Raw genomic sequence first — 24,043 nt, 5'->3', positions numbered from 1 at the left:
CGATGAGTTGGAAAGACAGAGATGCAAGAGGTACGGAGAAGGTGTTGGTGGGAGGTGTTGCTCCAAGTGACGCCTCGCTTCCGTGGCTGGGTGCGCACCGCACAGCCTTGGCTCCACAGCCACGACAATACCCCAAAGGGCGAGGTGAGGTGACCGCCAAAGGTCGGACGACACACTTCTTCTCAGCAGACAACCAAGGTCCAACCGTCACACTTGTTCTCACCACACTTCCTATATCACTCGACGACCATGGCAGACGCTGCTACAGACGCACCCGTAGCTCCCGAGGCCAAGAAGGTCCTCTACTGCCCGCACTGCACCTTTCCACCCGAGTACTGCACCTTTTCCTCCTCGGCCTCCAAATGTCGTGCCTGGCTCACAGAGACCCACCCAGATCTCGCCGAACAGATCTATGGATCCTCTTCTGCCTCAGCTGCCGACGCCGGCGATGACGGGAAAGGCAAGAAGGCCGCCGATGGCACTACAGGACTCGAGGGCAAATTGGAAGAGGGCCTGACACTCAAGCAGAAGGAGGATGAGGATAAAGAGAGGGACAAGAAGGAGAGGAGAGAGGAGAAGAAGAAGGAGAAGGAAGAGAAGGAAAGGAAGGTGAGTACCGCAGGCATGGACTACTTTGTATCCGTCGTCCAGATGAGGGCTCATCCCAGATTCACCCCCTCTGCCTGTTCACAGTCGGCCAAGATCGTCCTGACGAAACACTCGCGTACCAAGAAGAAGGCCACCACCTCCATCAATGGCCTCCACTTCTTCTCTCCTCCCCTCCCCGCCCTCAAAGTCATCTCCAAGGCTCTCGCCTCTAAGCTAGCTACGGGCTGTTCCGTCTCCAAGAGTGCCAACAACCCAGGTGTAGAGGAGATTACCATTCAAGGAGATGTGGCAGAGGAGGTCAAGGAGATGATCCTCAATCGGACCAAGCCATTCAATGAGTTAAAGGAAGGGGATATCACAGAGTCGCAGGTCAAGGTCGAAGAGGAAAAGAAGAAGGCAAAGGAGGCAAAGGAGGGCGCTGCGCCTGAGTAAGGGTAGGGATACATGTCTTGATTTTCTTTCAATCCTTGCGATCCTGGTCATCACGGAATTCATCGACACTGCCTGCAGTGTTCAGTCTCTGCCCTCTCAGAATCGCATCGTCTCCAAAATCTGTTGCAACGGGATGGATAGCGTGTTGTGTCAGGGAGCGCACCATATGATCCGCTCAAAGACCTTGATTGTGACTCACTCCTTCTAGGATTCGCACCGCGTTCGGCTTGTAGAAGGTCTCGCCGATGTGAGGCTGTCAAAAGCAGCAGGGGAGAGGCAAGTATCAGTCGACTGCGAGGAGACGAAACTTCGGATCCCACCTGCACTCACAAAAGGGGTGTCCCAGCCACCCAGACAGAGAACAGGAGCCTCGAGCCTCAGGAAGGCTTCCTTCTGGATCACACTCGCTACTTCACTGGACACGCTCCCCGTCACCGGCGCCTCGCTAACAATGATGCACCTACCCGTCTTCTTGACACTCTCCACTACTGTCCTCCTGTCCCAAGGAGAGATGGTCTGCAGATCAATTAGCTCTACACTGGCTTCCCTGAGCGAGGAAGGAACAAGGTGCTGCAGTTTCTCGGGTGGGTTGCGGAGAAGGTCCATTGCTTCAAGGCAGGTGTAGAGTGGTGCGCCCCATGAGATCAGCGTGATATCGGATCCTTTGCGCAGCACATCAGCTCGGCCAATGGCAATCGAGTAATCCCCAGTGGGCACCTCTTCGACAGAGGAACGGTACAGCGTCTTGGGCTCCAGCACAATCGTCGGATCTGGAGAGCGGATCGCTGCTAGCAGCAGACCCTTTGCTGTGATCGGTCCTCGAGGCATGACTACATTCAACCCAGGGACAGGAAGTAGGAATTGTTCGATGCTCTGAGAGTGGTAGAGTCCTCCATGTCCGACTGCTTGACAGGGAGTGCGAATTGTCAGACCACCGGCATTGGTCTGGGAACCACTTCGATAACGAAGCTTGGCCGCCTCGTTGACGATCTGGTCAAAGGCTGGAAAGAGGTAGTCTGCGAATTGGATTTCGGCAATGGCCCTGTGACCCATTGCGGCGAGCCCAATGCTGAATCCTGCGATGCCCTGCTCACAGAGTGGTGTGTTCTGGGCATGTAAGAGGGTGGGCACGAAATCGAATCAGATACGGCTATCGACAGTGCACCTTCACAGACTGTGCGACTCACGAATACTCTCTCTTCGCCAAATTGCTCACGAAGACCGGCAGCTGCGCGGAAAACTCCACCGAACGCAATGTCTTCGCCCAGGACGACGGCAGTTTCATCAGAGGCTAGGGCGAGCGCTTGAGCATTGCAGATGGCCTTGAGAAGGGAGCAGACGGAGAGAGTGAGTGCACAGAAGGGTATGACAGAGAAGAGGAAAAGGAAGTGTCAGCCATTGTACGATACGCTCAGAGCAGTTTGACCGAAAGAGGAACTGCAGCTCAGAAACGTAAGGGGAAAAGAGGAATCTTGATTGAGTCGCTTCTCCCCAGGAGACTGACCCGAGGGGATGAGAAGGGAAAATGTGTACAGTGGGGTGGGAGAAAGTCTAGATAAGAGTGGGACATTAATGCTGGAGGCTACATGGGGGATTAGAAATGAGAGAGAGGGAATCGAGGGGCGTGACCGAGGCGATGGCTGCCTGTGAAGCTGACTACTGCGCCTTCTCTTCTAGCTGTCTCTTCCGGCCTTCGAGCGTCAACGAAAGCTGACCACCCGAAGCCATCGAAAGCACACTAGCGAGCTGACTAGCAGGCGAGCTGAGCAGGCCGACGATCTGTGACCTCAGTGTCTGTAGATCCGGCAACTTCGAAACATCCCGCAGAGCTGGGACGTCCACCAACCGGTTGCCTTCCACGATCGCTGCCAACGGAACCATACGGGGGTTCGCATTGGCTGTTCTCGTGTGGGGCTTGCCAGCCGGAGCAGCCGGGGACAGAGCACGGTTGCCGAGCGCCTTATCAATGACCGACAGAAGCCTGGAGACGTATGGCGGTGAAAGAGAGGGGCACGTGAGCATCGCGAGTGGGCCGGAGAGAATACTTTCCAGGCCATTCAGCTCCGCCTTTGTGCTCGACCCATCCTTGATCGCCTGACGCAGCACAGGCTTCATCACGCCCGACCTGACCACCGTGAGGCGTGCCCTGTTACCCGAGTCCTCGCCCTCAGGCAGAGGTACAGCTGCAATCTCTGCGCGGATGGCTGTTAGCTCGGCTACAGAAAGATTATTCGGCTGAACGAGCAGCATGAACTGTGACTCTGACAGCAGGCGCGAGTACTGCGAGAACAAGAACGCCTTGCGCGGCGTGTAGACGCGCGGGGACGAGTTCTGTGGCATCGCCGATGGTACAGGCGGTACGCCCAGAGACGAGGCAAGTGGGGATGCAACAGAAGACGCGCAACGAGTCTGAATGCCAAAAGCATGAGGACGCACCGTGCACATGTTCATCTTTCGAGTCTCACGCGACTCGCCAGTCTGAGCGCTTGCGGAGCTCCACTCAAGTCCAGAAGTCGCGAGAGCTTGCTTTGAGGTGGAGGAAAGGAAAGATGAAGTAGCGCGAGGGATTCGGGAAGAAGAGAAGCCCCGTCGCTGCATCAGCTGCTGAATGACAGTAGAGCCGCGCGTGCCGTTTGTCCTGCCTCCAGAGAGGGTGTGGAAGCGTGCGACAGTCTCGTTGGGCTTGTTCTCGGAATCGGGGGCGTTTCGAGGTTCAAGGTAGTGACTGTTGCCGGACGAGGAAGGAACACCAGCCTCGTGGGGCATGGAAACCTCGATGCTGTCCGTCTTGAGTGAAAGGAGACGAGTCTGGTCGGTGCCGTCTTCGAAGATGTCCTCCTTGACGTTCCAGGCGACAGTGGGATCGACGACACGCTGAATCGGCTTGTTCTCGGCTTCCTTGAGGAGGTGCTGGACGTCAGCCCATGGTAGCTCGAGCTCTGTAGCTGCGAGGGACTCTTGCATGCGCTCCACGTTTCGACTTCGTGTAATTGGATTGATGCCACGGGCGAGGTGCCAAGCGAGGACGGCCTGCGCTGGAGTCATATTGTTGCGCTGGGCAACATCCTGGATGATGGGATCCTGAGAGTACTCTTCCACATACTCGCTGCTGCCGAGGGGGCTGTAGGCCTGAATCTTGATCTGGTGTGCCTCACAGTAGTGCAAAAGCTCATCGTTGGGGACTCCGTAGTTGACCTCAACCTGGTTGGTGGCGGGCAGAATGTCGGCCGAGGCGAGGAGCTCTTCTACTCTTCGAATGTTAAAGTTGCTGATTCCGATGTTACGGACCTTTCCTTTCTTGACCATCTCCTCAAGGTTTCTCCAGGTCTTCATGATGTCCGCCGAGAGGATGTGGTTCTCGATGGGTCGGCCATCCTGAGACTTGAGAGAAGACAACTCCGAGTTCTTCGGGTTGGAGAAGGCGACTGGCCAATGCATCAAGTACAGATCAAGGTAATCTGTGCCTAGCTCCCTCAGACTGGCGTCCAGACCCTGCATATAGTGAGGAACACGGCTGCTATGTCAGTCTCACCTCCATTGACTCGGGTACACCAGACAGCTGCGACGGCACTCACCATCTCCACATTGTCTCCGTGGAAGCTGTTCCAGAGCTTGGAGGTGATGAAGAGGTCCTTGCGAGGGATGCCTGACTGTTGGATTGCACGTCCAGTAGCATCTTCGTCTACGCACCGGAGGGAGGAGAAGGGCGAGGTGCAACGGCGAGAGGTCAGCACACAAGTCGGATCGTCAATGCAGCGATTAGTCAACAGTTTGACCTCGATTACTCACTCTTGTATGCCCAAGCAGAGTCGATGTGCCTGAAACCAGTCTTGAGAGCGTCAGTGACCGAGCTGTGTGCCTCGTCTCTGTTCAACTTCCAAGTTCTTATGAGGGGAAATACGTCACACAAGCCGTGGGATACTGTCAGTGCCTCTTGAGTGCCGGGCGCGGTTCTCTACCTACTGGCTTCTGCCATCACACTTACCCGAAGCCAATCTTGGGAATCTGAGCACCAGATGCGAGGGTGAAGACGTTGTTGGAGGTGCCGGCAGCAGCCGCTACTCGGCGAATGGCGAGGGTGGAGTGCATGACTAACGGACCTAGTCTTGGAGGAATACGTGGCCAGAGTGTGATGTGCTGGCACTGTTCGTTAAGCGAGAGACGAATAGAGTGCGGGTGGAGGGAGAATCTGGGTATCGGGTTGGTGCTGATGTATCTTGTCTACACAATGGTCTTGTGAGCCCAGGAAGCTTGGTGTGAAATGCGGTCGTTCTTGTTCGATGCCGCTGAGAATGTGCGTGGGGGTTGGGAAGAAGGTGATTGTGTGCGGGGAAGGGGTGGGGAAGGGGTGGAAGGTGAGGACGGGGATATCACAAGCGGGGAAGAAGGTGCGACGACGGACAGAGAGCGGCTCGGGCCCTCTGTCAGCACGCAGAGGGGTGTGAAATCCGCCTGCAGAGGCCGGACAGCTTCAAAGTCACCATCGGCCCTGCGCGCGCGCAAAAGCCGACGGGGCGGAGCCAATGTCTCCCTCCGCCCGCCCGCCTGCCTCCTTTCCGTACCCCCTCGCCTCGCTTCGCCCCGGGACAAGAAGGAGTCCGTGTGCGTACTGCCTCAGTCAGTCTAGAAGTTGCGGCAGCTCACAAGGGGCACAGCTATTCACCGTCACTCGAGTCACCCTCTCGCAACTTCAGCATCACAAGAGGCAGATCTATCTAGCCCATAGCCCCACGGGTTCCAGGTTCGGTCCCGCTGCCCGTGACCGGAGCCATCTGATTCCATCGCGGCAAGGGCAGATAGAGCGGGACCTCACTCGCAATGGTGACAGCAACAGGCCCCGACACCTCGGCATCGACGTCTGCCTCGACAATTTGGGCAGCCTCGTCACTTGCGCCCCGAGGTCTGCTCTCGTCCCTTTTCCACAGCCCCGGCAGCGCCTCACCGTCGACGTCGGCACCAAACCCCTCGGGAGAGAGGAGGACGATCTATGGCGAGGGGGACAACGAGCAGCTGACCGACCTGAACAGACGGCCATCAGCGCAGACCAACGACTCAGCAGCCTTGGAAAGATCACCATCTGCCAAGCCGCTGTCACACACAGGAAAGACCGCCGAGCAGGAGGCCGGGCAAGGCCTTGATGCAGCTGCTGAAGCTGCAACGGCGACACTGGCGGCTCAAGCGCCGGAGGACCCCTTGTCGACGATGGACAAGAAGAAAAAGGTCAGGGAGAAGAGGGTATTGCCGCCCCGCATGAGAAGAGTATCATCCTTACTGGCAGGGTCAGGGCTCGAGGAGCAGTTGCTTAGCGCTGCTGAACCAACCCGTGAGTTGACGTGACCGCGACCACCGCCAAAAACTCTCGTCTCACTCGATTGTGCTCTTACCCCTGCCCAGAGAGCCAACGTATTCTGCCCGAAGGATGTGTAATCATCTTGTCGGCGGATCCACAACACCTTGCACAGGCTTTCGAAGCTTCTCCGGAAGATGTGGGCATGGACAGTATCAGCTTTTTCTCGGATCCAGATGTAGCTCAGGCCTGCAGGGCAAAGGCTTTGATAGAGACTCCGGAGTTCAAGCTCCGTGACGACTCTTCACAAATGGGCAAGACCAGAGGTGGTGCGTTGAAGTCTGAAGAGGACACTTCCGATGCTGCTTACGAACGACGCCATCGTCGCCCCGACAACCTCGAGAAAAAGCAGAGAAGGTTGGAGAAGGAGAGGCTCGTACGCGATCGCCAAAAGCTGAGAGAGAGAATTGAGCAGCTTCGCACGGTCGACCCTCGAATGCTCGTCCCCATCATCGCAGCTAGGGAAAAGCAACGGCAGACTGGCACCGCTGCTACAGATGATCCTACAAGTAGTAGCTCGTCACTACGAGGCGCAGAAGCGGCAATGGGGCTCGGCAAACAGCACATGTCCGCTGAAGCTTCTGCAAATCTACGCAAAGTGGAGCGACTGCGAAAAGAGCTGATTGCAGAGGCTACGGAGACTCTGCTGCGGTATGACGCATTGCTGACAGAGACGCCCTCTGTCGTACCCAACGAGAAACGCAAAGCTGTGGATCAACCCGCCGACAACATGGATGGCTCGGCTTCCGATGAACAATCTCGCCAACCCTCATCCACAAGGGGTCGCTTGCACGTGACATTGGGACGGAACAGAACTGCCTCTCGGACCGACGCGCCTTCGACATCTCGTCCGGTGAGCACAAGCTCGCCTTCTCACCGACGTGAAGACGGGAGCGGCAAGGTCGAAGTGACCAGGATCCACGCTCGCACGTCCGGTGGCAAATTTGCTCCGAAGACTGCCATTGGAAGCCCAGGCGTAGCGGCCGTCGCACCTCTCGGATCTGCTGATCGCGGAAGAGGCCCTGGATCACCTTCAGAGCATCGGCCCCGGCCGCCGCGTCCCTCAGAGCTACGTGCAAAGGCTGCCAAAGAAGCTGAAAGAGCTCGCTTGGCAGCTCTGAAGGGCGATGTTGCGGAATCTCCTCCTGCAGTGCCACGGACAAGTTCAACCGTCCACCGCGCAAGGCGTTCCACGTCGAGCCAAGAGCTATCGCCTGCTCCTGCTCTTGTCGCTTTCCTAGAGCACCGTCGTCAGGCCAACAAGACTGGACCGTCCCTGACCGAACTGGATGCATTCGATCGCCGCCCGCTGCGTGTCAAGTTGCGACTAGGAGCTCGACCCTCGACGTCGAGCAAAACCGGCGAGGGAGAACAAGAGGAGGCTGCTGTCAAGACTGATGTGGCTAACTTGGCAGAGCCCGGAGGCAGACGGAAATCGGCTGAGGAGGAGGTAGAGAACCGACTGCTTTTTGCTGCTCCTGGCGCTCTATCACTCGAGCAAGCGCAAGCTATGATGGCGGCTGCGATGGCCAGAGCCAAGGGAGAGGCGGTGTCAGATCAGGGGGAAGATGCCAAACCCTCCGACTCGCCCGCTGCCGGGGCAGGGAAGGGTCCTGTGGAAGAGAAGGAGACACCGGCCTCATCGTCAAGCACTCCCAACACGGTCGCCGTGGAAGACTCAGGACCCGTCAAGGTGGAAGAAGCTGAAGCAAGTGCGAACACTACAGCATCAGGCTCTGCAACTACGTCTCAACCTTCGGTTGAGACACTTGCACAAAATTCCTCCTCTCCTACAAACAAGTATGACTCGTACAGTATCTCGCCGGCAGCTGCTTACATGCCAGGACGATCGGCGGCGGCCAGAGAGAGGGCCGCTGCCAACATCCCCTTGCGGCGGGCGTCTGGACGCGTCAAGGAGCTGACCAAGGGCGCTTTTGGCGAGAAAGTTCCTCCGCGAGCGCTTGTCAGGGAGGACTTTGGCAAGTCGATGCTAGAGCTCTATCAAGCTTGGGGCGGCGTGACTGGCGCTGGTGACGGTGGTGCGGTCGCGACGAGTGAAGCAGTGGGGGATAGGGACGCCAATCAAATGGATCTGGATTGATGTATGTAAAGTAACGACTTGTGCTACGCCTTGCAATGTTACCTCACGCTTCCTGGACCGAGTACCAGCTTGAGTGGTAGTATTGACTTGCCTACAGCCAGCCAAGCAAGCAGGCGAGGCTGCCCGAGGTGTCCCGTGGCTTGGAGGGTCAGGCGGGGCGCCCAACGTTGCGCGCCTCTCCCCGCCCCGCGAACCCAACGCCTCGTGGCCTGGCGGGGCAGCGCGGCCCAGCAATTTACTCTGGCACAACCGAGTCCAAGGCCCATCACACATCTCACCCACCCATCTCCACCCCCCCTACCCTTTCCCACACCCACTGCCTCACCACACCCTTTGCACATCTTCAACCCCCATCGTTGCCAATCATGTCGAGCAACTTGGAGATTGGAAAGTGAGTCGTCTGTAGCAGTGTTGTCCGTCGCTCAGGCGCGAGGAGGGGAGTTACGAGCTGGATATACCCCACGAGACTTTGTTGGGGCGGAGTATCGTTCGCCTGGTATCGATCCTCGCGACGGCGGATCACCTCTATAGGGAACGAGTACGATCTCAGTGATGAAGCTGAGGATATAGAGCATTACTCGGTGCCATCCATCGCGTCTCCTCATTAACAGCATGGCTTCAGACTCCTCTCACTGCCCGAGCAGAGCACTGACCAATACCCCTCTACACCTGATCGCATCCATCATCCCCTCCTCCTCCGTACCCCTCAGGAACAAGAACGCCGACTACGTGGCACCTACCCCTCAGAACACTCCCCTCAGCAATGCTCCGCTGACCAGGGAAGCTCTGTCTCGACCTACCGTGGGAACCATTGGCGAGGAGAATGAGGATGGAGCTGGTGAGTGATGGACCCTCAGGTAGAGCCAGAGGGTGCTGAGTCCCGCTTTAAGGACCGTTTGCTGATCACCTCACCTTCCCACGCCATCGTTTCCTCTCTCACTCGTGACTCTGCTGCTCGGCCATGCTTTCTCGCGATCAGAACTTACCGGAGCTCTGCAAAATCTGGATCTGAGTGGTCTCGTCGAGAACAGGCTTGGCAACTTGGTCGGTCGTTCCTCTGGCTACATTGAGAGCTTGCCACCACACATCAAGCGACGTCTAGAAGGTCTGAAGGGTCTCCAGGTCGACCACACCAAGATCGAGGCCGAGTTCCAGAAGGAGATCCTGGAGCTGGAGAAGAAGTACGCCACTCGCTATGCTCCTCTCTATGAGCGAAGGTCTGCCATTGTCAATGGTCAGGAGGAGCCGACAAAGGAGGAGGTGCTCAAGGGAGAGGCTTCTGAGGCTGACGAAGAAGATGAGGACGAGGAGGAGAAGACTTCGTACGCTGATGTAGAGACTCCAGCTGATGCTGAGAAGGGTATCCCTGAGTTCTGGCTCACTGCTCTCAAGAACCACGTTGCCCTGTCGGAGCTCATCGAGGAGAAGGACGAGGAGGCCCTCAAGGCTCTGATTGACGTGCGCATGACCTACCTCACCGATGCCTCTGGCTTCAAGCTCGAGTTCGTCTTTGACCCATCCAAGAACGAATTCTTCACCAACAAGTCCTTGACCAAGACTTACTACTACCAGGATGAGATCGGATACTCTGGTGACCTGGTGTACGACCACGCCGAGGGATGCGAAATTGACTGGAAGGAGGGCAAGGATCTGACGCACAAGGTTGAGACAAAGAAGCAGCGAAACAAGAACACCAACCAAACACGAACGGTCAAGCGCTCGGTCCCCACCTCATCCGTGTTCAACTTCTTCAACCCTCCCAAGCCTCCCAAGGGCGACGAAGCTGATGAGACTACCGACTTCGATGAGATTGACGAGCGTCTGGAGCTCGACTACCAGATCGGAGAGGACCTCAAGGACCGCATCATTCCCCGTGCCGTCGACTACTTCTCGGGCAAGGCCTTGGCCTACGAAGATCTCGACGACGATGACTTCGAGGATGAGGACGACGAAGACGAAGACGAGGAGGACGATGATGATGAGGAAGAGCGCCCCAGGTCGACTGCTTCGCAGATGGCCGGCAGCCAGGACCCGCAAGAATGCAAGCACCAGTAAAGGAGGTGCGAGTAGGCTTTAAGACATGCTAGCATTGAAGAAGAAAGGGGAGCGTCAGGGCTCTCCCAGTGTCAGTTTCAAAGGGTGCTCAGGCGGGCTGAGTGCTGTCAGGGGTGTCGAATGAGATATCGTTTCGTTTGCGTTAGATGCCGGTTTTGGGGGAGGCAAGCCCGGGTGACTGGCTGCAGTGGACTTCTCCTTCCCCAACATGCGAAGAGGGAAAAATAAAGCGGCATTAAGGTGGGCCATTGCTGCTGCATCTGTCTGCGGCTCTTCCCTTCTTCCCTTTCTGTTCTTCTTGATGCCTCGTCTCTGGCTGGTCAATGTTCTCGGTCTTGATTTAGGAAAGGAGAGCTGCTTCTCGCCATCTTTTGAATGGTGAGGCCAAGTCAGTGCTCTGAACCTCAAGGCCTCCTCTGATCCTGGACCCGAAGAATTTTCCGCCCCCCCTTCTGCCCGTTCCCCATGTGCCTGATCCTCTTGTCAATCCTCAGCCCTCTCATCTATTGTCCTCTCTCGATCAAATAAAAATCCTAGTTCAGCAGCAGCATGGCGGTGAGGGTGGTGTGATGGTCGTGATGAGTGATGAGGAAGAGCTGACGCGGAGGTGGGTGGAGAGCGGGCCGGAGATACGGTGGCAGAGTGGAGGCCGGGGACAGGACGATTTCCAATGGCGCGAATGCCGTACAGATGCCCCTCGCCCGGGCTTCTTCTTGCCCTTCCTCCATTCCCTTCTACTCTTCTTGTCTCGATTCATCAAGCGACTGATGCTTGTTCCCTCGTATCGTCGCGTCATCTCCACTACTCAACCCATCAAGTCGCTCCTTCCTTCCAGCACAAGACCCTTTGCCACTGCAAGGACCTCACGCACACGACTTCCTCTGCCCCGCTCTATCCCCTCCCTTCTTCTGCACTCTTCCTCTTCATCTAGACCAACGATCATGTCACCTCCCACTCCCCCCTTTCCATCATTCACTACCGTCAACTTCTACTCGGGCGGTACTCTGAATCGTCTATCTTGGCTGCGCGATGATGCCAGCTTCCTCAATACTGCCCTTCAGCAGCCGAACACGCGCATCGTCGTAATGCAGAATCTCAACCCATTGACGTATAGCGGCAAGGCCACAGAAGGAGAAGAAGGCTACTTGGCTACCATGAGCTGGAATGAGGTCAAGGAGCACGTGCTCAAGGCGGCTAGGGGAAGTGGCAAGGCCACTGAAGATGAAGACGTCTTTGGTCCTGCTGCCTATGGTGTGGAGGCTCCCTCTCATCTCGAAGGACGGGCATTGGAGGCCTTTGGAAAGGCGACAGCCAGTATCGGACCTACAGAAGTGGCCTTTGTCTTCCTCGGAGTGGACGAGGAAGGTCAGGAGATCGCTTCCCTGCCTGGACAGTTGGCTACACGAGACGGACCGCAAGAGGGCGCAGAGCACTCGTCCTCTTCTAACGTCCCTGCCGGTACACCCTACTTTGCCCTCTCCCTCACCTATAAGTCCAAGAGCGTTGCGCCTTCGGATGCCTCACCAATGAAGCCATTAGAAGACGCCTTGGTCAATTCGGGAAAGTACGACTTTGTAGACACTCGCGCCCTTGGTCGAGCCGGTGAATGGCCAATGCGGGACGCTGCCCTCGTGGCCCAAGCCCGTGCCCTGCTAGACTGGAATGAGCGCAACCACTTCTGTCCGAGCTGCTCTCGGAGACAGTACAGCGTCTGGGGCGGGTACAAGCGTGCCTGTACCAGCTCTCTCACCAAGCTTGGTGTCACGGCGGACGTGGGCGGTTCGGCGGGTCACTACGTCAAGTCTTTGATGAGCGCGCGGGCTTTGGAGCATGATGTGGCAGACAAGGAGCACGGCGAGTGTCCCACTACCACTACGCTTTCCAATTGCTGCTACCCACGTACGGACCCAGTGGTGATCATGGGCGTCTTGTCGCCTGATGGTGAGCGGATGCTCCTTGGACGTCAGAAGAAGTGGCCGCCGGGCTTCTGGAGTTGCTTGGCGGGATTCCTGGAGGTGGGCGAGTCATTGGAGGAAGCCGTGAGGAGAGAAGTACTGGAAGAGGTAAGTAGACTGCACACACCTGCCGCGACAGCACCTGAGGACTTCCTCGACTGACCTCGACCATGCCTCCAACCCTTTCTGCTCCATCTCAGGCCGGGGTCCCCATCGAGTCCGTCTGCTACCACTCGAGCCAAAGCTGGCCTTTCCCCAGTCAGCTCATGAACGGCGCCTTTGGCATCGCCAAGGCCTCTCCAGGGCACGATCTCCCTCCCATCCGTCTCGACTTGGACAACGAGCTCGAAGCAGCCCGGTGGTACACCCGTGAAGAAATCCTCGCCGTCTTAGACTCTTCTGCCAAGAAGCACTTTTCCCGACAGGACGTCAAACGCATCGAAGATGCCCAAAATCATGCTGGTGGAGCGGAGCAGAAGGATCCTGGGTCGATTGCCAATACTGATGATCCGAAAAAGGGGGCAGCGGAAGTGGACTTTAAGATTCCACCTTCGACGGCTATTGCCCATGTGCTCATTGCTGCTTGGGCTAGAAAGGAAGCGATCCTCCCGCTCGCGAATGGAACTACCACGGAGAGTAGCTCAGCAGTGGAGAAGCGACAGCAGCAGTCGAACATGTAGAGAGGTCGGGGGGACCGAGAAAATGGGCTCGTTCACAATCATTTGATTTGAGAGACGTTGTGCAATGTGCTCGACTTTGTTTGAACCGCTCTAATCCGATCAAAGATACAAGTGTCAAACCCGTTACAGCCCCTGTCAGTCAATAATGCTCTGATTATGTAGTGTATATCTCTATGCCTGTTTGCTGTCTTTGTCCTGTCATCCTGACTGCCTTATCACCAGCCATCTTTCTCTTTTCTAGATTCATCATGTCTACTTCCCTTGCCCAGACCACTCCTGCTGAGCATAGATGCGGAAAATGTCCTGCGTGGTAAGCTCATTCCATAGACTCACATCCTCCCTCGTGTAGACCTTGTCCTCCTGCAGCGAATTCAGGATAGCGATGATGCCCTGTTCGATAAAGTCCACTAGGACCACATCCACCTTGTTCGTCGAGTCGGGACCGAGCTCGGTGGTGTTGCCCTGCAAGGGAGTGGCAATGTAGCTCGGTACAGACGTGTAGGGGATAGCCCTGTGCAGCGTATCGTCGCCGCGAGGTCCGTTGCCAACGGAAGCGGCGCAGGAGTCGCTCGTCACGTAGCCAAGAGAGCCATTCTCGTCGGCGTGCATGCTAGCATCGGCGGCTTGATCTAATTCGAGCAGATCGGAGAGGTATGCATCACTTACGCCTGCGAGAGCATGGCGGGAGCGGTCTTCCTTGACCTGCAAGGCGTATTGCGCTGCGCGCCAAGAAGAGAAGATGGGACCTACTTCGCCGCTCGCATAGGCGTCTCCACGATGCAGAACTGCCGCATCGGCCATGCCATCGTCGCGTTCGCTGACTTGACGACGAGCAGCAGAAGGGTAACCTCCTTCGCTCAGACGGCCGAGGATTTGCCGGGCGTACCGATACTCGACGTCCTTGATGACGAAGAAGGCATCGGTGAAGGGACTGACGATGTACTGGTCATTCTTTGTAAAGTCGCCAGAGTACAAATCGAAACGAACCTGGGGGAAGTAGATGTGCACAAAGAATGTAAGTCAAACACGTACACGTTGTGAAGAGACAGGCACGGCTTCGTGACTCACCAGGCCTGTATTCGCAATGATGAACCTGGGTGTGTCTGTCCTGTCTGCATTCTTCTTGGAAGGGTTGCTCAGGACGATCTTGGGAAGTATCGAGCTTCCCAGAAGACTGATGACAGACAAATTGGAGGAGATAGGGTACCTGTCCAGAAAGTAGTCCTGCGGAGCTATCCCGTAGATTTCAGTCAGATTCCATTCCTTTGCGATGTCAGACATCTTCTCAGTGATAGCCGAGCCATCTGGTGTATCGAAGCGCGAGTCACTCAGCCCCAGATGATATGCATAATTGCGACGATTAGCATCGATGTAGGACCTTGAGTACGTCATCGCGCCAGTTCCCTCGGACTTCGTCAGATTGACGGACAGCCATCCTATGGTCTCGAGGTACCTTCCTGCCTCGATACCAATGGCATTCTCGTCGTAGGTATAGCAGTCTCGAATATGTGTGTGTCCTCCAGATATCAGGATCGGCGTATCCTTGTGGACTTTGCGGATCGCGTCGACCACAGTCGGCCATGAGCCCCACCTGACTGGCATGTGTCCTGCTAGGAGGAAGAAGTCGGGCTCTTCGGCGATGGCCTCTGCAAACCAGCTCTCCTTCACCATGTCGGCAGGGGTCTGAATTGTGATACCGCCATCTTGCCCCTTGAATTCGAAGAGGATGCCTAGAGAGGTGACTCTGCGGCCTTGAGTCGTATTGAACTTGATGTAGCGTTCGCCCATGATATGAGAGATATTATGGCCTGACTGCTCATCGTAGATGGAGATGTTAACATTCGAAGAGACATACCTGTGGTACAAAGGACAGTAGTGTAAGTAGACGGAGAGAGCTTCTCATGCTCCCACGCCTCCTCACCTGCCCTTTTGAGCGGGGACAAAGTTCTTGTACGTATCAAAAGCCACGCCATACTTGTACAGCTCGTGATTGCCCACCGACAGCAAATCATATGGTACTTGAGAGTGGATTTCGTTGGAGACGTGTCCATCCGTGTCGCCCTCTGGAAATCCGTCAGAGAGTCCGTCCCCATCGTGAAGATCTCCAGAGTCGACTACGAGGAGATCCACGCCTCGTTGGGCGGCGAGATTGCGCAGATGCGAGACAAAAGAGGCAAAGTCGCCAAAGTCTCCGCTGTAGTTGGGGTCCGGCTGGGTGGAATGCAGATGCCCTTGGTACCAGCCGTGCTGATCAACAGAGTGTATGGCAGGCGAAGGGGGGCTGTGGTCAGTCTCACTACTCTTTAGCACAGCTCGGTGCCTGACTGCTCCCCAGCACCACCCACTCCTATTCGAGGTACACTCACGATATCTGTCGTGGCCACAATCTGTACATCTCCCCAGACCAGGGGTGAGAGTAGATCAGCTCCTCCTGTAGGCTGTGTAGCGTAGCGTGAGCTCCTCTTGCTAAGTCCATGCTGAGGATCGAGGTCCCCGCAGGCTCGTACCAAAGGACACAACGATGTGAGAGCCAGTAGCACACCAAGGAGCATGCACAGCTTCCGCTGCTGCGCTGAGGAGGTGCTTCTGCAGAGCATGGTGCTGGGGACGCTGTGTACTAGCAGCTTGCTTGCTCTTGCTGATACGATCCTCTGATGGTATGTGGACACTGCAGATTAGATTCAAGAAGGGAAGGCGAATTACAAAGGGGAGGTATTTCAAGCGAGGTGTTTGTCGCTCCCCGTGCACGGGCGGGACGGAAGTGGACAACGTGCAGTCGGGCGAACGTCGGGGCAAAGAGAGACGGGCCTTCAGCCTGGGAAGGCCCGATTTCTGGGTGTTGGGCACATCTTCCATCACGTGTCCCGTAGAACCACTCACTCGCTATTCCCACGCTGCAGCACATTTGGTCATGGCCCTTCTGTGCAGCCCACCCTGTTCCACTGCATCAGCGGGGCTGAGGACCAATTTACGCGAGGCCTCCACGCTCCGCGTTCCGTGGGACGTGCTTATCCTAGCAAATGTGGAGTGAACACACCAGAGGTGCTCATGCTTTCAGAAGTTCTCGTGCTTGCCTCTTGCATAGGTACATAGTAGCACCATTCGGTAGCAATCACGAGGTTCGATTGAGATACCAGTCTACCTCGTAGCTCGATACTCATAAAATGGCACCCAAGAAGCGAAGCGCTGCTCAAGGCGGGCGAACCAAAAAGGCTCAGAAGAAAGAGTCTCCCAAGCCCCAGGAAGAAGTGCAGCTGGACACACGCGCCCTCCTTTCCTGGCTCCTCAGTGATGAGGCCCTCTCGCTTGCCTATCCACCCATCGAGCGTGGTAAAGGCGAGGTAGACTGGTCCGACGCAGAGGTGCAAAAGGGCGGTAAGAAGGCTCCACCCCCTCCTCTTCAACGCAGTGGGGAGGGCAAAACTGCAAAGGACGGAGGGAAAGGAGAAGAGGAGACGCCTCTCCTTTACCCTGCCCCTTATCCCGCCTTCTCTCCTTTCCTCACCTTGGTCTCCTCATACCTCCTCTCCAAGCCCATCTCGCACAAGCTCGGCCTACGCACCATCTCCACCGCTCTCAATGCTCCCTTCAACCTGCGTACTCGCAGCGCCTGGGAAGAAATCGGATACGAAGGCAGGAGGAGGGTGATGTGGGAGGCCAAGACACAGCACAAGGAAAAGAGCGCAGAGCAACTCGGTGAAGTGCTCTCTGGTCTTCGGGAGCTTGAAGGGGACGAAAAGGGGGATGAGCATGAAGATGAGTTGAGGAAATTGAAGAGCGAGGTGGATAAAGCGGCAAAGGATACCAAGGGCGCGGAGAGTAGGGCAGGAGCGAGGGAGGCTGTGCAGGAGCACTTGACGAAGATCAAGGGGCTGGGCAAAGGAGCTTGCGAGATCTTCATAAGGTGAGCAGTCTGAGCAAGATGGACCCCTATCATATATTGTGGACCTATACTGACTTGGCGCTTGTGATTTCCCTTCCTATACCAATAGGCGAATCCAGCACCCTTGGGCCTCTCTATACCCATACGCCGACTCCCGCTCCCTAGAGTACGCCCACGAGATCGGGCTCCTCAAGGAAGGCCTGCCGGAAAAGGACTACACTGCACCAGAGGACATGGACGGTCTGATCCTCGAGCGCTCAAAGGATCTCCTTGCTGTGTTCCGAGAAGGCGGACTCGGCGGTGCAGAAGGTGGTGATGGGGAGAGGGAGAAGTTCGTGCGCCTGCTTGACGTACTAGTCGGGTTGGGGCTGCAGAAACAATTGGTAGAGGCACGGAAGAGGGCTGCTGGTGGAGGCGCTGCAAATGGTGGTGGGAAAGACAATGTGAAGGAGGAACAGGAGGCTGGTACCGCCGTGGCGTGAATCTGAAATACCTGGTACTTCTGCTTTCTGCGTCACATTCTCACGTCTGTGCGACTCCGCGCTCCACATCGTGTCAATGTAAGGAAGTCTATTGCTGACTTCACTCGTATCATCTGTAATTCTCACCGCCTCGCCCTTCCTGCCTCGATCGCCCTCTCTTCGAGTCGACTCTGCAGCAGCGATAGCCTGAGTGGGTCATTCTCTGGAGTCCCCACCATTGCGTCAGTGGTGACGACTGTTCCTTCCTCCTTGACCTGCGCATTTGCTAGAGCATCTGCCTTGCCCTCGAGAATAGCCCTCGCTCCCCTCCTGTACTCATCACCTCCCGACCACTCTCCTGTAGACTCTGGCCTCATCCTCATCTTGCTTGGAGGCGCGCCTGGCGCTTGTGATGTGGACAAAGCAGCGCCTGGGCCCTGAGCAGCGGCTGCCCAGCTTTCCAAGGCTTGCTCTTCCTTGAGGAACCCGCGATATGTCTCAGGGGCGGCATGCCAGACTCGATTGCCATAATTCTCCTTCAGGAACTTGGGAGCTGGCGGGTTGAATTGAGCGCCGTACGCTTGTGCCTCTAGGAGAGCATACCTCGAGGCAGTCTCGTGCTCGGCGCGCAGGGAGTGGTATTGACCCAATGCATGGCGGTATGCTTTTGCCAGTGATAGTGAATGATTCTCGTGGAGGTGAACAGTCAAAGCAATGACGCTGAGTGCGAGAAGAATGGGTGCAGAGGTCAGCCAACCGAGATGCTTTTCTGCGAAAGCTGACCCTGAAGTTGCCTACTCACTCCTCTGGCTGTGGATTCGTCGACCACCGTGTCAATTCTGTCACCTCAGCAGGGACCTTCGCAGGCTCTTCCACCTTCTCCTTCTCAGCAAGGATCCTCGGCCTTAGCCCCTCCCAAGGATGATCGAGGTAGAATTGCCTCCTCACACGGTCATGCAGGTAAACGATGGGCTGTGGTGCTAAGCTGGGGGTCCTTGTCCTCATCTTCTTCTTCGAGTTCATCGGATCCCTCCGACGAGAAGGATCGCCTTCTGCATTGCGGGCTGCCTTCACTAGCGACTCTGGCAGGTCCTCAGTGGGTCGAGGGTAGGGAGCTCGCGGAGGAAGTGTGGTGGGAGGATGGGCAAGGAGAGCCTGGTAGGAAACGGGCGGCGTCTTGATGTAGCCTCCTTGCATGAGACGAGAGATGGTCTGAGGTACCTGCGCTGCGATACGGCGAGGCATGTTGGGCAGATGTGCGTGACTAAAGGTGTGTGGACCGGTAGCGGGAAGGTCGGGATGCAGGAAGGATGAGCAATGCTCAAAATCCAGAGGGGAGGCCACTCGCGCGCAGAGGCGCACCACCACCCACTCCTTCGGAAGCAGCACAGGCGGAGGACACGGCCAGTGAGAGGAACACCTCGCCTCACCTTTAGTCGTGGTAGAATACCAACACTTCGTACAATTATCTGGGGAGGGTCAGCTCAGCCATGTCTTCAACCACGAGACGGATAAGGGTGAGTGGTGATCGGGCTCAGGAGAGCAGACATAAAGGCGGCCATGGCTGACCACGCTTCGCCCTTACCACATGTCTCACTACTGCAGGGCATTGCCATCCATCGACCTCTGGTCATTGGTTCGACGGCAACTCCCCTCACAGCCGCAGAGAAGATGTCGGCAGACCCCATGCATACCCATAAGTGGACTGTGGCAGTGCGTTCCGCAGCTTCCAATCCCTTGCCCAACCATCTCCTCGATGGGGATAGCAGTGCGCCCACGGGACCCACCATCTCACCCACTACCTCTACAGGAGCAGCAGCTGGGACGCGAGGCAGGGATACAGAGACAGACTATCACAAGCACGTAGGAGGCAAGGACGACATTTCGCACTTCATCAGGAGAGTTCAATTCAAGCTACACGACTCTTTTCCACAACCAATGAGAACCTGTGATCGCCCGCCATATCAGGTCAGCGAGACTGGATGGGGAGAGTTCGAGGTGGGCGTCAAGATTTGGTGGGCGGCAGAGAGCGGGGAAAAGCCACTGCAGACATTTCACTACTTGAAGCTGCATCCGTGGAACCCAATTCCAGTAGCCGCGCCAGGCACAGGAGGAGCTGAGGCAAATGAACAGACTGGGCTGCAAGATCAATCCATGGATGTATCAATGTCGGCTGCTCCGGCTGAGGGAGCTGAGGGGAACGGCGGCGAGGTTGCCCCCAAAGTTGAAGACAATGCAGCCGCCGGACCTTCAACTCCTGCTGCTAGCGCAGCTGCTACTACACCTGCGGCGGCTACCGACGGTCAACCCGCGGTCAGTACGCCAGCTGCCCGGACCCAAGCTCCAGCTCAGCCAGACATCGTACTTCCGCTCGTGGTCCACTCGTGGCAATATGATGAGGTCGTCTTCCCCGAGCCGACAGAGGCGTTCCACAACACCCTGATTGAGCATCCACCAACTCCGTGAGTAGGTTTTCTTGCGCAGAAAATTTCGATGGGCCTTACTGACCTCTCCATGTCTCGCATCACTGTAGCCTCCCATCGTCGATCAGTCAAGCTTTCACAGATCCATCGAAAGTGCGCACTGCCCGACTGCAGAATGGCTTCAACACCGTCTCCTCGGAGTCTGATGGTCCCCCTTATCCCCTTCATGCCCCCTCCTCCCAACCTTACCTGCATGGCATGTCAGCACCTTCTATTCAAGCAGAGGGAGATCGACTGGATATTGCCAGGATTGAAGCGGTCAGGGAACTGGAGAGGGAGAGGACACGGCTGATCGATGTCGAGAAGGAGTTGAGAAAGGTCAGAGAGAAGATTGATGCCCTCACGAGCACTGGAGCTGCAGGGACCTCGGCGGCTGTAGGAGGAGTGAGAGTGTAAGGAGGGGGCAGGGCGAGGCTAGCGACCGATACCACCAGACAGAACTTGACACAAAATTTGTACTGTACATGTTAGCATTTAGATAGGTCCGAAATCTTCACTCTACGGCCTGAAGTAGTGGCTCCTATCTAGTCCGTGCTGACCACATCGGCGTATCAGTCCACCAGAGGAATGCTCCGACTGCCCCTAGCGAGGTCACGCATGGCAAGAGGTCGAGCTTGACAATACAGTAGATCCACAGGGAGCCTAGAGGAGGTGTCTGTCGGATCACTTGCTCCCACGGAGCCTGGAAAGGATTTCGAAAACGTTAGGAGGAGGCAGAATAGATTGATCAGTAAGGAGACACGGGAAGACTTTTACCATTTGGCTCACTTACCTCGTGGAAGGTCCACAAGAAGGCACACCCGCACGCTACTGCCGTCGCGAACAGAAGAGGTTGCATGACCCGAGGCGAGGCAAACGGCCGGATAGTGGCTGTATGATGGCCGGACAAGAATCACTTGAGCTCACATATAGCGGCCAGCAATCGCTACCCTCAACGCTACTCACTGAACCAGACAATCGCGAACAAGACGGGAACTGTACCTATCATCCTTCCCACCTCCTGCAGCGCAGTAGGATGCATAGCATACTGGTCCTGAATCATAATGTCAAGCAACACGAAGAGTGCCGAAAGAGGTATGGACCATACCAGCAGGTCGAGGGTGTTCTCCATTCGGGGTGAGAGCTGGGTAGCCTGCGTGTCTGCCATGACAGAGGCAGCGGTAGCATCTGGGTCGATGGCGGCTGAGGCGGAGGCGGCGAAGAGGTCTAGGTCGTCTGAGGCTTCCGTTGAGTAGCCCTCTTCTTCTTCCTCTTGTTCCGATTCCTCAGCTTCTTCGGAGGAGGAAGAGCCGACCCATTGGCTGTGAGACAGAGCAGCAAGAAGAAGCTTCGAGGTCAGCTAGGGCCGCAAGGCGTGCAGCGCTGCAATGCTACTGACCTTCGCTGCTGCTGCGCTATCCTCCTCTGCTCTGCCCTCTTCTCTGCATCATTTCCTGCCGATAGACTCGGTCCTGCTCTATTTGCAGCCATGATGAGTCGTTGTGAGCTTTGGAAGAGTAGAGCCTGTCAGTGCGGTAGGGTAGAGGGTGGAAGTGTGGAGGAGCAATGAGAGAAATCTGAAGAGCAACACGGAAAGGGCGCCGACACGCGGGGCCGCGGCTCGAAAGGGTCCAACGAGTTCAGCCTGGTACGGCTTGGAGCAGTTGTATTATTTGTAAACGCCTGAAAAGGACGGAAGCAAAGCTTTCGAGTACATGTGAATCCCATTTTGGTGCTTACAAATAGTGACGCCCTTGTCGCAGCCCCATCCTATGCCATACGTGCTAAAGTAGAGAGTGAGAGGCGCCAATGGCGGCCCATGCACCCCAAAGCTTGCCTCCCGCGGGTGATGGCGAGCTTTACGTGCAGCTCTCTGAGTCAGGAGAGAACCCGGACGGATGCATCTTCTCCATTCATCAGTAATTTGTGCCTGCAAATTGCTGCCCGGCAAGAAATCCCGGAATTGTCCCTGGCCGAGGCAAAGCGGGTAGGAAGTGCGTTTTGACCTGCCATGGCGCCGCACTCAGCGACTGCCACCATCTCTCTGAAGTCACAAATCCTACTCTCTTTCCCTCCCACCGAAGATTATCTGTGAAGATCTCTCTTAGTATGTCAGAGCTTGTCGATATCAAGACGGTGGTCGAAGACGGGACGGCCAGGTCAGCCAAGTCCACCTCTGTCGACATCGACGATGGCTTCGACCCTGCCGTCATTAAGGCGCTCAAGCGCAAGATCGATTGGAAGCTCGTTCCCCCTCTGGCTGCACTATACGCGATCTCTCTCATCGATCGAAACAATCTCGGCCTGGCAGGAGAGGCAGGCATGACGGCCGAGCTGAAGCTCAACATCGACAATCGATACTCGCACGCAGTTGTGGCCTTCTTCCCACCATATGTAGCCCTCGAGCTCTTCTCCAACATTGGTATGCGTAGGGTTGGAGCAAGATGGTGGCTGCCTAGTGCTGTTGTCGTATGGAGTCTCTGCCTCTTCGGTACGGCTTTCGTCAAGAATTGGCAGGGATTGACGGCGTTCAGAGCAGTAAGTGGAAAGGATGATGCGATGCCCAAGCTGGCTGCTGATCCATGGAGCATCCCTCACGATCTTGTTCATCTATAGATCTTGGGAATGGCAGAAGCGACACTCTTCCCTGGTACTGTGTACCTACTGTCATGTTGGTATCCGAGGCGAGAGATCGCTACGCGAATGACTGCCTTTTTCGTGGTAAGTGGCATCGTCCCAAAGAGAATCCCGGAGCTGCAGGGCCTTTGTTCCTATGCGACGCTGATCTTGTCAATCGCATCTTGTTGCAGGCCGGCTCTGCTTGTGCAGCGTGGAGCAGTCTGCTCGCTTACGGTCTGTCTAAAATCCACACAGGCTCTACCCTCTACGGCTGGCGCTGGATCTACCTGGGAGAAAGTCTGCTGAGTCTCGTGGTGGCCATACCTTGCTACTGGCTCATCGTCGACTTCCCTTCCTCTCACCGTTGCAAATTCCTTAGCGAGGAGGAGAAGCGCATCGTCGCTACTCGCATTGAGAGGGACAGGGCAGACTCGGAGCCGGATGGCTTGACGATAACCAAAGTAGCCAAGTATGCTGCTGATCTAAAGCTGTGGGCCTTTGCGTACTGTTACTGTAGCACGACGTTGGCTTCGTATGCAATGTCTTACTTCTCACCCGTACGTGGACCGCACAGTCGCACTGAAACTCCCGCATGCTCCGCTGACCTCGCACCCTTGCTTCTCTTCTGCGACACCAGCGCATTATCGCTTCGATGGGATTCAAGGGCGTGGACCTCTACCTGCTCCTTGTGCCGCCTGCGGTGCTTGCCATCTGCTGGGGTCTTCCAATGGCGCGTTGGAGCGACAAAACAGGCTGTCGCCTGCCTTTCATGATTCTCAACTCTGTCATTGCAATGACGGGTCTTAGCCTCTTTGCGTTTCTGCCAGTGCATGCCACAGCAGGTAGGTACTTTGGTATCTTCATCGCCACGGCAGGCCTGCACTGCAACATTCCTCTCACCAGCTCTGCCTCGCAGACTGCCATTCGAGGTCAAGCCAAACGAGCATACACCTCGGCGCTAGTGGTTGGCTTTGGCGGGGTTGGTGGCATCATTGCTCCCTTTGTCTTCCGACAGAAGGACTCGCCTCGCTATTTCTTTGGTGTCAAGTTCGTTCTGATATCTCAAGGGATTGCGATTGCAGTCTGCTTGGTCTTGGGAGCATGGTTCCGTCACTGCAACCGGCTGGCCGAGCGTGGGAGAAAGATTATCGAGGAGCACCCAGAATTCAGGTACCAAATTTGAAATGAAGTTGGAGGCTTGGCGAGGAATATGGTGCCCCACGTGCGAGATGGAAGTGAGTCCCCCGTGTACGCGACCTTGGCAAGCCCCTGGTCGATGGACTGGTACGACGCACAGACAATTCCAGAGGTTTGAGTCCCGCTGTGACGATGACCCTTGTCTGCAAGGGTGCAATCGATCGATGGGCGGCGATACGCGCGTGGCTGTGGCTGCGTCTCTGCCCCAGGGAAGTGAGCGACTTTAATTCCCGCTGCAGGCG

At 56.3% G+C, this 24,043-nt stretch overlaps 12 protein-coding genes across 12 annotated transcripts; 7 read left to right on the top strand and 5 right to left on the bottom strand.

Annotated features, from left to right (window-relative positions):
- Positions 1 to 2: 2 nt before the first annotated feature.
- Positions 3 to 1,002, top strand: BCV69DRAFT_258509 (eIF1-like protein; the record flags this gene model as incomplete). Its single annotated transcript, XM_025490646.1, has 2 exons — positions 3 to 609; positions 694 to 1,002. Coding segments are annotated over exons 1-2 (669 nt in total), but the record flags the coding sequence as incomplete, so codon positions are not given.
- Positions 1,003 to 1,089: 87 nt separating this feature from the next.
- BCV69DRAFT_168586 (thiamine diphosphate-binding protein) lies at positions 1,090 to 2,873 on the bottom strand. The gene is made up of 6 exons (XM_025489484.1): positions 2,818 to 2,873; positions 2,546 to 2,685; positions 2,229 to 2,363; positions 1,372 to 2,148; positions 1,241 to 1,294; positions 1,090 to 1,161 (listed from the first exon to the last, which is right to left on the bottom strand). The coding sequence occupies exons 2-6, from the start codon at positions 2,609 to 2,611 to the stop codon at positions 1,138 to 1,140; spliced, it is 1,056 nt and encodes a 351-aa protein (XP_025348538.1). The 5' UTR covers positions 2,612 to 2,685; positions 2,818 to 2,873; the 3' UTR covers positions 1,090 to 1,137.
- On the bottom strand, positions 2,436 to 5,225 carry BCV69DRAFT_168473 (hypothetical protein). The gene is made up of 4 exons (XM_025489483.1): positions 5,027 to 5,225; positions 4,831 to 4,925; positions 4,617 to 4,723; positions 2,436 to 4,533 (listed from the first exon to the last, which is right to left on the bottom strand). The coding sequence occupies exons 1-4, from the start codon at positions 5,128 to 5,130 to the stop codon at positions 2,698 to 2,700; spliced, it is 2,142 nt and encodes a 713-aa protein (XP_025348537.1). The 5' UTR covers positions 5,131 to 5,225; the 3' UTR covers positions 2,436 to 2,697.
- Positions 5,226 to 5,600: 375 nt separating this feature from the next.
- Positions 5,601 to 8,552, top strand: BCV69DRAFT_311889 (hypothetical protein). The gene is made up of 2 exons (XM_025494887.1): positions 5,601 to 6,364; positions 6,436 to 8,552. Exons 1-2 carry the CDS (start codon positions 5,860 to 5,862, stop codon positions 8,487 to 8,489), a joined length of 2,559 nt encoding a protein of 852 aa, XP_025348536.1. The 5' UTR covers positions 5,601 to 5,859; the 3' UTR covers positions 8,490 to 8,552.
- A 549-nt stretch (positions 8,553 to 9,101) lies between these two features.
- Positions 9,102 to 10,544, top strand: BCV69DRAFT_247836 (NAP-domain-containing protein; the record flags this gene model as incomplete). The annotated part of the gene is made up of 2 exons (XM_025490264.1): positions 9,102 to 9,327; positions 9,469 to 10,544. The coding sequence occupies 2 exons, from the start codon at positions 9,102 to 9,104 to the stop codon at positions 10,542 to 10,544; spliced, it is 1,302 nt and encodes a 433-aa protein (XP_025348535.1).
- A 941-nt stretch (positions 10,545 to 11,485) lies between these two features.
- BCV69DRAFT_289993 (hypothetical protein) lies at positions 11,486 to 13,179 on the top strand (the record flags this gene model as incomplete). The annotated part of the gene is made up of 2 exons (XM_025493691.1): positions 11,486 to 12,607; positions 12,700 to 13,179. 2 exons carry the CDS (start codon positions 11,486 to 11,488, stop codon positions 13,177 to 13,179), a joined length of 1,602 nt encoding a protein of 533 aa, XP_025348534.1.
- Positions 13,180 to 13,191: 12 nt separating this feature from the next.
- BCV69DRAFT_282107 (Metallo-dependent phosphatase) lies at positions 13,192 to 15,835 on the bottom strand. Its single transcript, XM_025492236.1, has 4 exons — positions 15,546 to 15,835; positions 15,101 to 15,426; positions 14,248 to 15,034; positions 13,192 to 14,166 (listed from the first exon to the last, which is right to left on the bottom strand). Exons 1-4 carry the CDS (start codon positions 15,774 to 15,776, stop codon positions 13,432 to 13,434), a joined length of 2,079 nt encoding a protein of 692 aa, XP_025348533.1. The 5' UTR covers positions 15,777 to 15,835; the 3' UTR covers positions 13,192 to 13,431.
- Positions 15,836 to 16,037: 202 nt separating this feature from the next.
- BCV69DRAFT_282106 (hypothetical protein) lies at positions 16,038 to 17,875 on the top strand. Its single transcript, XM_025492235.1, has 2 exons — positions 16,038 to 17,083; positions 17,172 to 17,875. The coding sequence occupies exons 1-2, from the start codon at positions 16,344 to 16,346 to the stop codon at positions 17,542 to 17,544; spliced, it is 1,113 nt and encodes a 370-aa protein (XP_025348532.1). The 5' UTR covers positions 16,038 to 16,343; the 3' UTR covers positions 17,545 to 17,875.
- Positions 17,667 to 18,768, bottom strand: BCV69DRAFT_298389 (hypothetical protein; the record flags this gene model as incomplete). The annotated part of the gene is made up of 2 exons (XM_025494215.1): positions 17,667 to 18,243; positions 18,326 to 18,768. 2 exons carry the CDS (start codon positions 18,766 to 18,768, stop codon positions 17,667 to 17,669), a joined length of 1,020 nt encoding a protein of 339 aa, XP_025348531.1.
- Positions 18,769 to 18,979: 211 nt separating this feature from the next.
- BCV69DRAFT_282104 (yeats-domain-containing protein) lies at positions 18,980 to 20,521 on the top strand. Its single transcript, XM_025492234.1, has 3 exons — positions 18,980 to 19,040; positions 19,129 to 19,985; positions 20,057 to 20,521. Exons 1-3 carry the CDS (start codon positions 19,014 to 19,016, stop codon positions 20,400 to 20,402), a joined length of 1,230 nt encoding a protein of 409 aa, XP_025348530.1. The 5' UTR covers positions 18,980 to 19,013; the 3' UTR covers positions 20,403 to 20,521.
- BCV69DRAFT_282103 (hypothetical protein) lies at positions 20,222 to 21,543 on the bottom strand. The gene is made up of 4 exons (XM_025492233.1): positions 21,385 to 21,543; positions 20,952 to 21,307; positions 20,779 to 20,876; positions 20,222 to 20,688 (listed from the first exon to the last, which is right to left on the bottom strand). The coding sequence occupies exons 1-4, from the start codon at positions 21,474 to 21,476 to the stop codon at positions 20,527 to 20,529; spliced, it is 708 nt and encodes a 235-aa protein (XP_025348529.1). The 5' UTR covers positions 21,477 to 21,543; the 3' UTR covers positions 20,222 to 20,526.
- Positions 21,544 to 22,094: 551 nt separating this feature from the next.
- On the top strand, positions 22,095 to 23,938 carry BCV69DRAFT_311881 (MFS general substrate transporter; the record flags this gene model as incomplete). Its single annotated transcript, XM_025494886.1, has 4 exons — positions 22,095 to 22,523; positions 22,602 to 22,706; positions 22,796 to 23,161; positions 23,242 to 23,938. 4 exons carry the CDS (start codon positions 22,095 to 22,097, stop codon positions 23,785 to 23,787), a joined length of 1,446 nt encoding a protein of 481 aa, XP_025348528.1. The 3' UTR covers positions 23,788 to 23,938.
- Positions 23,939 to 24,043: the final 105 nt, after the last annotated feature.

The sequence above is a fragment of the Pseudomicrostroma glucosiphilum genome (assembly GCF_003144135.1).
Source record: "Pseudomicrostroma glucosiphilum strain MCA 4718 unplaced genomic scaffold BCV69scaffold_5, whole genome shotgun sequence".
Classification (NCBI taxonomy): Eukaryota; Fungi; Basidiomycota; class Exobasidiomycetes; order Microstromatales; family Microstromataceae; genus Microstroma; species Microstroma glucosiphilum.
This window is presented reverse-complemented; position numbering and strand designations above follow the sequence as displayed.